The 14,338-nt window shown below is 43.4% G+C and overlaps 1 protein-coding gene across 2 annotated transcripts in view; it reads right to left on the minus strand.

Moving 5' to 3' along the window:
- Nucleotides 1-14,338, minus strand: part of ADAMTS17 (ADAM metallopeptidase with thrombospondin type 1 motif 17) — a 171,896-nt gene that overhangs the window by 37,944 nt on the left and 119,614 nt on the right. For both annotated transcript variants that reach the window (XM_062642541.1, XM_062642542.1), the window contains 3 exons: nucleotides 11,596-11,676; nucleotides 5,835-5,992; nucleotides 1,920-2,079 (listed from right to left, as the gene is read on the minus strand). In XM_062642541.1, the coding sequence (XP_062498525.1) occupies nucleotides 1,920-2,079; nucleotides 5,835-5,992; nucleotides 11,596-11,676 (399 nt within the window). The remainder of the gene's footprint in view (nucleotides 1-1,919; nucleotides 2,080-5,834; nucleotides 5,993-11,595; nucleotides 11,677-14,338) is intronic.

The raw sequence follows: 14,338 nt of genomic DNA on the forward strand, positions 1-14,338 counted from the left end.
GGAAACCAGTGGGTCAGAACAAAATCAGGTCAAGTCAATAACCAAAATGCAGAGGCTAGAAGCTCCCTACTACCTCTGCAAGATTTAATCTACACAGATCTACCAGCTCTGCAAGCAGTCCCATTTCCCAGTTCTGTCTTACCTTTGTACTGATTTTTACTTTATTTCTATTTCTTTTCAGAAAAAGCTACAAATCTTTCCCCAGTAATTGAGAAATTGGCTGCTTCACAGCAACAACAGGTTGGGCTTTCTTCTTCAAACATTTAATGTGGAAACAACCTTGAAAACAATTTGCTTTAATTTCTGGTTCCTCCTCCACATATAGCTGTGCCCTGTAATCACCTAGGACAGATGTGCCAGCCATGTAAGCTGAAACCACACACCCATCCACCCCTCAGTGACTGATGATGACAGGACAGCTGCCTCTTGCTGCTCTCCCCTCAGGAAGAGTCAGGTTGAAAAGGAGTGACTGGGGTTCAAGAGTGATAAATTGGGTTTGTTTCTATTTCACAAAGTGGTGAAATTAAGCCACTGAAATAAATCATTTCTTAACCTCCAGATATACTGTTTAAGAAAACTGAAGTATCTCAGGAGTATTCAGCATTTCTCACATAAATTGTGTGTATCAGGAGTTTCATCAAGACACCTCACTGCGGCCCTCAGGGTTCAGCCGTCCACTGCGTGCCAATCACTACATGTGATAAGGAAAATGTCATAGATGCTCTTTTTAATCCTGAGTCTGCATCAAATTGAGTTTATTCATGATCTGCAGCATCTCACAGACAAAATATAAGAGATAATTGCCATCCAAGCTACTACTGGGGGGTGCTGATTTGATTCAAATATGTGGCAGGCTTGCAGCACAAGTCAAAAGAGCTACAGATTTCCCTCTCACTCACATGAGGATTTAATGCTCCATCCCTGGCAGTGCTCAAGGCCAGGCTGGACAGAGCCTTAGGTGACATGGTTTAGTGGGAGGTGTTCCTGCCCATGGCCTGGGGGTTGGAACTGGATGATCTTAAGGTCCTTTCCAACCCTCACTATTCTGTGATTCTGCAATGGCTCTAAGAAATTAGTTTTACTAAATGCATAAAAGTGTCCATTTTAAAATGAGTTCTATTTACAGAAAAAAATAGATCCAGAATTTCAGTACACTGAAGGCAGTGAGCCTGCAAATGTGAAGATGAGCACTCTTTGCTTCTGTCATATAAAATTCTATGATTCTATGATAAATAGTTGGGTCTGCTGGTAAAGAACGACTGGCCAGAATGCATGGAAATGATCCATTTTCCTCAGGGAAAAACCTACTCCTTCCAGCACTGAACCGCCAGTGGACAGTGGCTGACAAACCAGTCTCTGGTTTCACAGGCACCGATTCCCCCCAGGGTTTGAGCAAATCTGCCTCAGCACATCCTGGGGATCATCTGCAAGGTGTGATCTGCAGTGTGCTCACGTCCACCTCACACTGAGAGCATCTGATGCAATCTGCAGTTGTCACAGCAGCGCTGCCCCAGTTCCATCCCTGGGGAAGGAAGTGTCTTTCAGTGAACAAGCCTGAACACCTGTGGAAACTCTGCTCCAAGAATGTGACTGAGACTTGAGATATGGGGCTGCACACGGTGCCTTGAGCTATCCATGGAGCACTAATCCAGGTGCAGCTCCAGCCTATGGTAACGAGCCGACAAAGCAGCATCCCTGCCAAAATGCTGAGTGAAAATTAGCTGTGGGGATGTGGATGAGAGCTAGGAGAGCTGGTGAGAATGAGCTCTCTTTTGAGTTCATAATGGCAACATCCATACCCATGGCCAGTTTCCTTCATACTTTGGCAACACTGTCCTTCTGCAGGCACCTCTCTAATGGCTGGTGACTGTAAACCCTGTCCAGCAAGTCCCATGAAGTTTGCAAAGACCCTTACTTACCTCCTCCACACTGCACACTGCACCCTTCCCATCCGCTGTGCGTCCAGATGTACAAAGAATCCTGTTGCTTTTCTGGCTCGCTTCTGTTTTCAGCAGTATAGTTTACAGGAATGGTGTATTCGTAATGAATTCCATAATTCTGGTCATGAAATAACAGCACCTGGTTCGGCAGGAAAAGAAAGGCTGTTACAACACACTGCGCACTGGGGAAGCCAACACACTGCAGAGACAGTACTGCTGGGAATGCTGTCTCAGGACAATGCTCTAAAATATAAGTACCTTGTGAAAGGCAACCAAATCTTTACCTAGACACCTGAAATCACAGCGATAGTGGTAAAACAGGGCATCTGCAGGAGCAATGACTGCTTATGGTTTGTGAATATTTAAAACACTCCTGGGAATGTCTAAACCTGGAATTTTGCATAACTTTGTTTAAGCCTCTAATGCGATCAGCAGGCCACTGTCCGTAGTTTGAAGGTCTGAAAGAACAAGTTGATCCTTCTCAAAGCAAAACTAACTCATGAAAAAGAAGTCATGCCTGTTGAGCAACATGGCCTTCAAAGTGAATGTGACTGTTCCTGCTGACAAGCTGTAGAAGCAGGATTTTATTGTCTCAGAAACCTGAGGATGATGAGGAAGAGCCATTCCATACAGCTGCTGGCAACATATATATTCTCATACCTTGCACATTGCTAGAGAAAGGTGAAACTCGCTTCCAGCAGCAGGCCCATTATTTCCCGTGGAGTCACATGTGATGTCTCTAGTGTCACTACCCAAAAATTCACTGACTATTAACAGACATAAGAACTAAGACAAATGCTTATTTTTTCACCACAGGCAGATGACAGTTCTGGTCCTGTTTTGATTTACATCTTGGTCTTCATTGGCTCTCACTTTCACAGGCTTGAGTCAAAAGTGACTAGAAGATACTCAGTGGTGTATGAGGTCCAGGGAATCTGAGTTAACACACTCTTAACAAACGCCATAGAAGTACTACTGTAATGGTGATGGTGCGGCTTTGGACTTACTACCCCATAATCTCAGCAGCACCAGACAGGTGAATTCTGCTGGCTCTTGTCACCTACTGAAAAAGGAGCAGCATCTTATCAAGTAAGATATTTTAAGCAGAGATATCATAGGTGAAGCAAGCAGTTAACAAAAGCAAATCTGCAAATGCTGTTTTCTCCCAGCAATTACTGTTTCCCATTCAGAGCTGCAGAGATCACTCCTGTTTAACCAATCATCTCACTAAAGCTGTCATTTAACCAAAAAAAATTAACTGAAAGGTGTCCATCTTACAGTCACTGACATCCTGGAGGTCTGCGCTGTGAACACTGTGGGGCTACACAAGCTCAGCTCCCATGAGTTGCTCTGCACAGTGCATAACTCTGGAGAGAAAAGCATCTTCCAGATGATGAGGGGAACAATGACATGATTTTGCTTCAGCCACAGAGGCAGCCTGACTACCAGAACTGAATACCAGGGGTGGAACTAGGCAGTCATCGTTACAATTTCAAAGATGAATGGTTATTTTTTAAAACACATTTGAAATGCCAGGCTGTCAGAGGTAGAGAACTCAAGTCCTGCTCTGGCTTTCTGTTAAGTGCATGAGATACAAACAGCTTCTTCTACAGAACTGATCTTTAGTCTTGACTAAAGCTTCTTTATGCCCTGTGAGTGTTTGGTTGTCCTCTGTTGCTGAGAGGAGGTCTAGCACAGGCCTAGTTACACAAACATTCATTTCTCCAAGAAATACACTTACAGCAACACACTTGGAGAAATGCCTCAAGTATTAAAAGCCAGGTCCTAAAAAGAAATCCTTATTATCTCAATATGGGTGCAAGACTAGTGTCTAAAAGGCCCATCTGAAACCAATTTCATGCAATTTCGTAGCCATATATAATTGGGGTGTGTATGTATGTGTGTATAATTGGTTTCAAATGCAGGTCACAATGGACTGACTGAAGCTTCTGGCTCTTTGTCAGTCCAGTGTATTCCACCACTGTTTGAACAACAGTTTTCTATTTAGAGGTAACTGGTAACCATTCTGCAGTTCTTGTGTTGAAAGAATGAAACCCACCACCCTGTATCAAGGAAAAGATTAATATCTGATTTGAAGAAAAGACTTCACATGTGCTTTGTTTATGACTGGCAGTGATTTTAAACCACATGCTTTTTTAATTGTCTGGTAACTTTTACTTTCCTCCTTTTTAATCATTTTGGGAAGGGAGGTGGGGAGAAGAAGGAAAATTTCCTCTGCTCTTATCTGCTGAAAATGCCAGTCTGTACCTGGAAAGGATACTCTTGGAGAACCTGATAATCACTACTTTCCTATGTTAGTTACTTACTCCTTAATGAGGAGTAAATGAGTATTTCTTTAAAAACAAAGCTCTGCTGATGCTGAAGTTCACAAAATGCTGCTACCAGATTTTACTGCAGTACACCTCAACCAGGTATCACCCTGAAAGCTTCCAAGAGCTGGCAAAGGAACCCTGCACAGCATCTTCACAAACGGTACCTGTGCAACTCTTCTTTCTTACATGAGGTTAGGAAGACCCTGGCAGTACAAGGTACTTTGTCAGAGTCCTGGTTTCAGGAAGGAAGGCTTGTGTTAAGGCCAAAGTCAAGCAAAAGCTGATTTTGCTGCTGCTGAAGAAGGCTCCTATATACCCCTTTGTGTGGGCAGACCTTGAATTACATGGCCTTGAATTAATCTGGTCTGTACGTGAACCTGATAAACTCATTCATCTGTCTTGAGAAAGCAAAGACAGAATACCTCATGTTCCTATGCAGCATATTTTGACACAGAGAATAGTGCTGAAAAAGTGGAGTGTTATTATTTTTTATGTCTGTGTGAAAAGTTTGAACAACTTTTGAGCTTTTCAAATTGCTGCATGAAATGTTGCGCCACAAACACCAGCAGGCCCAAAATTCAGGTGAGGAAAGGGCAGGACTTCTGATTTATAGCAGTGCTTATGGATGGCCTTCAGTGAACAAAACCAGCAAAATGTCACAGGCAAAAGAAAGCACACACAGAAAAATGTAGTTGGATTAAAAAATCAAGGATAAAAAATACAGGAAACAATGCATACATTAAAATATTGTAAGCAAAACTTGCTATAGGAATTATAAAGCTTTCTGCAGACCTTGAACTAATAACACATGTATGAGACAGGCATTATTACAACTATCTTACAGATAGAACATTAAGGTTATCACCAACATTAAGGGACAACCCCTTCAGGCATTAGTGTCAGAACTGGGACTACAACTCTGTTCTTCTCACCCCTGTGGACTTCTCGCTCATGTTCTCATATAGCAGCCATATGACTACTTATAAAATGACATGCCTGGTTAACAGAAGAACTATGTTGAGCATTAGGAAAAAGCTTTCAAGAACACCTTAAAATACATAAAATTGAAAAAACAACATAAAGGAAACAAGTAACTAAGCCACTACAGATGGTTAAAGTCACATGTATCATCTGTACATGCCAAATCTGCATCTCTGTTAGAGGAACAGTGTATTTAAATACAGAACACATTCTGGTATAAGCTGAGAAGATATTTCAGCAAATATCCTTTCACGTGTGAACAGGAATGTCCATGAACTAAAGAAGGTCCATGGAAACCTACGTTCTCTGGAATGGCCTTATCACATTGTCTGCAACACATTAAATGAGCATCCTGTACTGGACATGACCTTACTGGGACACTGCATAGAAACAGCATCATTTACTTTCATGCAGGGAGCTGGGTTTCTGCAGCCCTTGCAATGCTGCAGAAGAATGCAGAGGGAGGCACTGGAGCAAAAAACTAGTGAGGAAGCAAACAATCAAAATTGAACTTTTAGCTAGGATATAAACCCTTTACGTTGCATCACTTAAGAAACACAAACAAAGGATATAAAGTTACCATCAAGTGCAGTGGTATTTTAGTTGGTCCTTTGGCAGAGATTTTCTCCCACAGACCCCTTCGCACGTACCGGACAGTAGTGCCTGCGATCTGAAACTCACCAGGAAGCTCAATTTTCCAGTCGCTGTTAATGGATCTCTTACTGGAATCTTTTAAAGCTGGAATGAATCAAACACCAGGGAATGAAATGTAAGTGAATTTGTAATTACAATATAGACTACTGAGGTTCTGTCTCAGCCCACCTGAAGAATATTGAGAATTAAAGATACTTGGAGTAACATGTCCTTTCCTCCAGCATAACCTATTGCATCAGGATCATTGATATCCTTCAAACACTGGAAAACAACTCCAGCCATAAGGACATCACATTACTGTTGACTCGCCAGTGCATGCTGATTTAGGGATTTATGTTTCTGTGTCAGAACGGAAGCAGAGTTATCCAGATGTTGGTGTGATGCACTGAGGGAAAGCCCCAGGCCCCTTTGTGGAAATCCATGCACTGTGATCAAATTTGCCCTGACATCAGACAGACAGAATAGCTCAAGTGTTACTGGGCTTCCTTAATTCAAGGCTAACTGTGTCTTTTAGCTAAGCCTTTAACAAGATGCTTTCTTAACCTCCAGCATTTCATGCCTATTTTATTCTCTGCAGTAAAGAACACAACCTTGGCTTTCACTTAACTGAGTGTGTTGCAAGAAGATAAGAGGAGCTAATTTAAAGCCTTTTCAAGTTAATACAAAAATCTCCCATTGTCATCTCTTTGGATCAAGTCCTCATACCACCCAAATCCTTCTGCATATACTAATGCTATATGTAACTGCCTAACACACTTAACAGACAAGGAACTGGACTTCTTGTCAGGTGCGTAACAACAGTTGGGTCTAATTTACCATGGGAGTGTTTGTAAAAATATTGGGCTATTCTACATAAACTTCCCTTTTATTCTTGTTGGCCATGTCTAACACCTTTTATATAGCTATTACCATGAAGGTTTCCTCAAGAAATGAGAGGCCAGCTCACCTCTTCCTCAAATGAAGTTTGAAAGGAAGGAAATCCCTGTTAGCTTTCTCTCTAGGGGTCTTCCTGAAAAGCTGTTCTATTTGGCTCAACAGGACAAGTGCCTGGCTCCACAGATCCCAGAGGTTCTGGTGCAAGTAAGAGGAGATACCTGAAGGAATTCCAGCACAGGGCACCATCTCACAGTGGAAACCTATTTTTAGTCTATTCCATATACAATGCACAGACATGTCCCCAGGCACCTGGAAACCCCTATGTTGTTAAAACAGTCCCTAGCATATTTTATGGCCCAGGTCAACTTGAATCCTGCTTAAAAACTCCTAGCATGGGTCAGGATCCAGAACTATCAAGGATCTCTTCTCAATAAGCAGTATGCAGACAGCCCCCTTCACTGGGGGCTGACAGCTCATACACAAGACGCTCCATGGCCACTGGCCTCAGTGCCCAGGAATACTGTATGGCACATTCAATTTACCAACTGAAGATCATTTGTACTATCTAACCTCGGGGGAAGTCTGGAGCAGGGGGAGCTCCATCCAGTGTCCTCTGCACCCCAAACTATTCTATGATTCTACGATCTGTGTGTGCCATTCTGAGGATCTGCATCCTGGGGAGTTACTGGAGAAAGGTGGACAATCTTTCCATCATACTGCACACAACCTTCCTGACAGCTCTCACGGCTCCATTAGAGGATCCAAAATCAGGGTGAAGGGAAACCGCACGTATGGTTTCCCATGTAGGATTGGGATGTATGTGAGGGAATGGTTTTCTTAAGGAAGCTCTCTTTGGCACATAGACAAGGGGTATGATGATGTCCTGGTATTTGCATGCTACCACAATATAACTCTGTCTGTGCCTTACTTCTCTTCCTGCTTTGTTCCTCCATCTACAAAGTACCCTCTGCAAACTCCAGACAAAAATCCTGAAGTAGGATTGCTTTCCTCTGCCAGAGCCTCGTGGCTTCCAGGCAGATCAAAGCAGCCATCACGCTGGCCTTGAGAAGCTGTGAACATGACTAATCAAAGCTGTGGATGAGATAAAACTATCTCCATGCAGTATGGCTGACAAGTAAAGATAGCAGGGCACATGCTCAAAACAGCGTATAAGAGCTTGAATGACTGAATCTATGCTTTGGTTCCAGCTCATCATCAAAGGAAGACGGCTCACTGATGAAAAAGAAAATGTTTAATCTTTGTGGACCTCTTTTCTGGGTAAGGTTTGATTTTGATTGCTGGAGGCACTGCTCCCTTAGTGACTGAGGAGACAGAGAGCTTGGAAACAGCTCCTTGAGGATTGCAGGGACTGCACTGGCAGCTCAGCAAAGTATTTGGGCCAAAGTATTTTTGCCACTGTTGGTCTTCATTGCACACAGGTGTCCCATCAGTAGGGATCAATGCTGCAGCTATAAAACCTTCATCTCTCTTAGAGTATTGCTCTTTCTCCAGTGGCTTCTGTGACACACTGAGAATAAACAAAGCACACAACAAAGAACACTTGCCCAACCTCCCTGAGAGCTCAGTGGCCAGAACTTGCCTGACTGTGGTGGAAAAGCCCAAACAGGAAAGCTGTTATGAGCCCTTTTTGCCAAGCAGCCTTCACTGATTTAAGCTGGTACCCACAGGATTCATTCTGCTTTGGACAGCCAGCTGCAGCAATCCTGGGACCCTGCATCTCAAACAGGGTAGGGAAGCACAGCTCTTTGTTCCCCCCATTGTGGGTACATTTAGATAGTAGTAAGAATCCACTGTTACAGCTCTAATATGTTTCTGGCTCAAAGTTGCACAGTAGAAGAAGCGAAAGGAACCCCAGCAACAACCCATAACTTCTTTTTTTCTTGTTGGCAGGAAGACAGGAACTGACCAATCTGCTTCTAAACCTGGCACCTACTCAGATCTTTATTTCCACCTTGGGTCCCTCCAGCTTACTTCCCAGCCTGTGGACACAAAGTGCAGAGGCATTTCCTGTTCAAGGTGGTTTTCAAGCATTAAAGCCAGCCAAGGCAGCCAGCGTGGGTTGCCTGTAGGTGGAGGGAAATTCTTCAGGCACTGCTCCCAGCACATGGAATAATGATTTCAAATTATGCTGGGCTCGTTTCCAAAGTGTGGTACCTGGTTCTGAGTGGAAACAGGACCTGACTGGACTCAACTTTGTCAGTGTAATTGAAATAGAAAATCCTTCTATATTCTGACCTAGATTTACAATGCATTATGAGGCCTATCAGACTGACTGGAGTTTGTTTTCTTGATCACCTTTTTCATCCTATTTGAACACTTCTGCTGGTATTTTTTCAGCTTAGGTTAGCAAGACATTGGGTATCTTTTCTTTGTGTCCAGTGTTCCTTGAAAGCAAAAACTCTGAAAAGCTTAAAGATGTTCTCCTGGCTCCTGAACATGACCCAGAATGCTCAAGGCTTTAAAATAGTCACGTTTTTATCTATCTTTATGTGATGCACAGAGGGCTAAGTACTGTTCTCAAATACACGCAGTCTTAATCGTCAGTGGGGAAATACCTGCTTTAGTAAAGTTTGTGTGGTCACAACGAAAGGCAGTTGCTAGCTCCATGTATCACTCACAGTGTGGTAGCTACCTGCCAAGGCCAAGCCCTGAACAAAGACCTGTGCAAATCCCACCAACAGAAACAAAAAGGCTGCTTCCAGAAGGCAGAGTATTTGTAAAACCCAAGGAAACACTGGTTCTCGTTGTTCCACCAGTGCTTTGCTATGTCAAACATCTTACATGTAGGCGTATTCCTCTCCCAGCAAGTTGGCTGCAGCAATAGTGGAAGTACTAGCAGTAGTGATACGTGCTTCCTACCAAGAAGTGGCACAAATGCCAATGCTTTTGACCTAAAGGCAGCTGAATGACATAATTTGCCCTCTTTTTTCCCCTCTGATGATTTGCTCTCTGTTTTTCCCCCGAATCTGGAATGAAAGACAGAGAACAAAAACATCTTTCCCAGTGAGCTTGCCAACTGCGGTAGCATCCCAAGACAGAAAACAAATAGCACTAGACCTGAAATCCTAAGGCACAATCACTATGTAAATATTCTCAACGGCATCCTATATCCCAGGACTGGATATTAACATCGCTTTTGGCTGCACACATGGAGGATTATAAGCAACAGACGTAGAAATCAGAAATCAAGGGTCCTAGTCTGACTCTGCTACTTATTCCCTGCATATGCATGAGCAAGTTGCAACACCTCCATTTCCTCTTCTGCAAAACAGAGAGCAACTAGCTTCTTAATCCTCCCAGTTCTTACCACAGGCTTGATGTATCTCTGGAGGCAATTTCATTTTTCAGAGTGCTTTTCTAGCCTAAAACCTTGAGATTTTGGATAAATAAAGTCTTTGCTCTGAGAAGCTCACTTTGAGAGAACCAGAACATGCACAAGTGAAAGCACCATCTAATAATTCCTAGGCTAAGGGACAGCTGGAATATGCATCTGCTCCAAACCACTGCAATGAGAATATCAGCACATGGAAGTGCTGAAACACTGTTTGATATGGAAGGACAAAAATAATGTGTTAATACGCTCATCAACAGCAAGAACAGCTGAGGTTTGACAATGCAGGGACATATAAGCTGCAAAAGTTCACTGAGCAAAGGAGGAAGTTTGGGATTTTCTCTTATCATTTTGTTTTCCCACATAGCATAAAGAATTTAAGAGAGACAGAATTTCCCCATTTATGTGTGGCCATGCAGCTCTGAGCGTGCAAAGGATGTTTCAATGTGCTGGGTGTTCTTTTGGGCCTTGGACAATTTTCCTTCAACTCCCTCCTCTGCCACAGGCATCTTGTGTGAATGCAGGGCAATGGGGCATCAGCATTCCTGTGACTTGGTCTCCCTAGAAGTAGATGGGAGCTAAAGCCCTTCATGCACTGCACAGTAATGGCACAAAAAGAAAACACCCCTAACACTGGAGAGAAGAGGCAGATCACCAGACTGACAGATGTGTGGTGTAACTGGCTAATTGCATTTTACAAATGTCCTTCGAACCTTTAATCTAAGTGATGAGTAACTGGACAAGAAATTTGCAGACAGACTCTGCCCTACAACAACCTCACATACAAATATGACCCATCACTCATGTCTAAAACTTTGTTTCCAACAGGGAAAAGAGGAAGCCTGTTCCCCTCAAAAGGAACGCAGAAGTAGATATGAGAAGAGGATTAAACATGCTGTTTGTAGCCTGAGAAAATCGGGACAAGTGGACTGGGGGCCGCAGCTAGCCCATCTCAGAGTGCAGGATCAGGTCTTGGGTACAGCATCAAGTGAAAACCTGCCACTGCAGGAAATAGTGCAGGTGACCTCATGGTTAGGTTATTGAGGGCTATCAGCTGTCCTGTCCTGCCTTTGCTTCAGTCTGAGTTGGGCACCTTCCTATCTGTATCTCTGTCATTCCTTTCTCTAAATGCACTGTTCTCTCTCCCACTCCCTCCCAAAGTTGTGTGCTCCTGGCAGTTATGTTCAACTCGGTGCCAAGTTCTGTTCAGGAACACTTCTGTCTACATAGAAGTATTCCCTGGTCCTTCCAAGTTGCATGGGGCCTGTAAATGTCACACACTATCACATCATGAAACCAAGCCATGAAAGCAGAGGGAGACTGCAACAAGAATGAAATCAACAGCCACTTCCTGGCAACAACAAGCCTATCATCTTATAGGTCACTTAGCGAAGGGTCATTTTGACAGAAAACAGAGCTGAGATTTGAAGGAAAACATTTGGGTTTTTTGTCTTTTTACCCAGAAAGCTGTGAGCAGGTTTATCCTCAACCACTCTGATCCGCCGGGCACCTGCAGGGATCACAGCTGCTTCGATGTAACCTATGGCAACAAAAGAGCAGATGGATGAGAACACGCCACAGGCAGCCAGAGGCATCAATCACTCAGTATCTCACCGTGAAAAAACAACTCCAGCCCAAGTTGGGGAATGGGTGGGAAACACTTCAAATGAGATCCCTGCATTGGCAGCCAAGTTTCACTGCTGTGACATGCATGGTTATGACTAACATTTCAGTCTGAGAGGAGAGAGAGAAATGCACGTGTGCTGCTTAATTGTGACTTGAGGCTTCGGCTTAATTAGATTTGCTCCCTTTGGATCACCCTGGCTCTCCTGCAGTACTGACAGGGATGCATGAGGACTGTTCCTGAGCTGATGCAAAGTGTCACGGTCAGGAGCAACACTGCACAGCACAGAACAGACACCTGGGATCTGAAATGAAGTTGCCAACAGATACTCTGCTTTCCCAGAAAAACCCTGCTTGGGGTTATGATCGATATCTGAAAGGACTCATTTCCACAAAACATTTTGATGATGTTAAAACTAAACAGCAGGAGTCAGTGGAACAAATGGGGGGGAAAAGGAGTTTTCACACTTCAGCTTTCTGTACAGAAATTCTGGAGGATATAATGGTAATGGTCTCCATGCATCAGGATGCTAAAGTAGAATTCCACAGCTTAGATTTGATGTAACAACAGAAATGAAAGTTCCTTAAGGACTGACCACCAGTCCCTCTAAACACTGCCAGCAGATGCACATGGCACATGAGACCATCCCAGCATGGGACCTGTAGGAAAGGTTTCAACAGCATCCCATCATATTTTTATAGAAATCTCTTGGGTTTTATCTTTCTGAAACTGTCTTGGCCCTTTCATGCTTCCCTCAACCACCAGCAATGTCATGCTATTATACCACTTTTGACTAACAGAATAACAGTAAGAATAATTAGGAGCTACAAGGAAACGCAGCCTATTTTTCCCCCTTCATGAAGCCATGTGGAGTTACAGACTTGTTCCATGGGGTGGAAGTGGTGCCTCTAAACTAGGAAGCTGAGGAACATTAGAGCCCATTTCAAAGGTCTGGGAGCCACACAGAGTTTTTCCGCTGGCTTCATTGAGCTCTGAATCAGGCCCCTGTGAATGACACTAATCTCATCGCAACCATTACTTGATTTCTTCTAATTGGCCACCCAGTTTACTTTGCAGTGTATAACTTGGCACCTCTTTCAGGTTATTGCTCTCCTCTTTCTTTTATTTTAAGTAGCTTATCCTCTATGTTCCCTCATCCCTCTTTTTGCTTTAAAGGCTCTGTGAAACTCCTCTGTGTCAGCCCTGCCTTTATGGAAATGGTGGGCAATCTAGAGCAATGGGTTGTAGAAATGCTGGCATGAAGAACACTGACCCCTCTTGCACTCAGCCATGTTTTTCCGCGATCATTGTATGTGAATGACAGATTCCTCCTTACTTCTCCTTTACTCAGGATATTTCAGAAACAGTCAGTCATCCCTTGCAGGAGAAACAGAAAGAGGGACAGCAGAGCTGCAAACCATGCCTGTGTACAGAAGCCAGAGCAGCAGCTCTCCCATTTGCTCTTACAGAGTGGGGAAAATCATTACTTTTTAGAGTAAATTTTCCTAAAGCCAATACTGAAACTTGTTATGAAATTAAAGCAGGAGTTGGATTTTATTCTAGACATTGCCAGGAGTTGTTTTTTCATCAGCTGAGATACCAAATTACAATCAAATCAGTGTTTCAGAAGTCAAACATCCTCACTGCACCCCATGCATCTCTAAACCCAATTGACAGTTATCACCAGACAGGAGCACCCAGAAAAGATGTGATTAATGACAGTCCATCATGGAGAAACAGGCCCCACGACACACCTGAACACCCTGTTAGGAAGCCAGTTTAAAACATGCCCAAGTTTCAGGTAATGTAATGCACCTCCTGGGGAAATATTTACTTATTTAGTTTTTAAATCACACGCCAGATACAAATGGCCAGAGTTGAATCATGCAGGGGCTGGATACAAAGTTATATTGAATTTAGTGGAAAGCCAGTTACTAACTTCAGTGAACTTTGGATCCGTCCCCTGCCCTAGCAGCAGCCAGGAGTGTGTCACACTGCTTTAGAGGTGAGCAAACTGTGGAGCTGTGCTCGAGGTTCAGCTAGTGCCATAAATACACTTTCATTTCATCACTGTGCCATGAGAGAAACACCACGTGGAAAAGTTGACTTTTATGTCACTATTTACAATAGTAAATAGTGTAGTGTAAGCTATTAATAGAGTATTCGTTCTGGAGAGTGTTTAGTTTGGATTTACACCAGATTTTTCTCCTCATGTAATTTCTAATCCTGATTAATGGCTTGGGGTGGGGGGGGCGGAGGGTTGGATTCACAGCTCCTGAATAAGGAGAAACATACTGTGCTAACTCACTGTGATCCTGTGGCACAAACCTGACTGCTGACCTTCACTCTTCTGTGAGCGAACCACTTTGCAGTTGTGCGGATCTGACCTGTCCTGTCAGAGACGCAGAATTCTTGGGCATGTCCCACTGGGAGCATCTTGACACTCTCATTTGTTATTTCCAGCAATACTTTGTGAGGTAGTGGTCAAATCCCATTGCAAACAAACTAGATATCATCCATGCAAATTTGCCACAGGTACAAACTCAGATCGCCACCACTGCTTCAGTCTGGTCCTTAG

Source organism: Pezoporus occidentalis, unplaced genomic scaffold, assembly GCF_034315485.1.
Source record: "Pezoporus occidentalis ecotype Australia unplaced genomic scaffold, CSIRO_AGI_Poc_V1 ctg72, whole genome shotgun sequence".
NCBI lineage: Eukaryota > Metazoa > Chordata > Aves > Psittaciformes > Psittacidae > Pezoporus > Pezoporus occidentalis.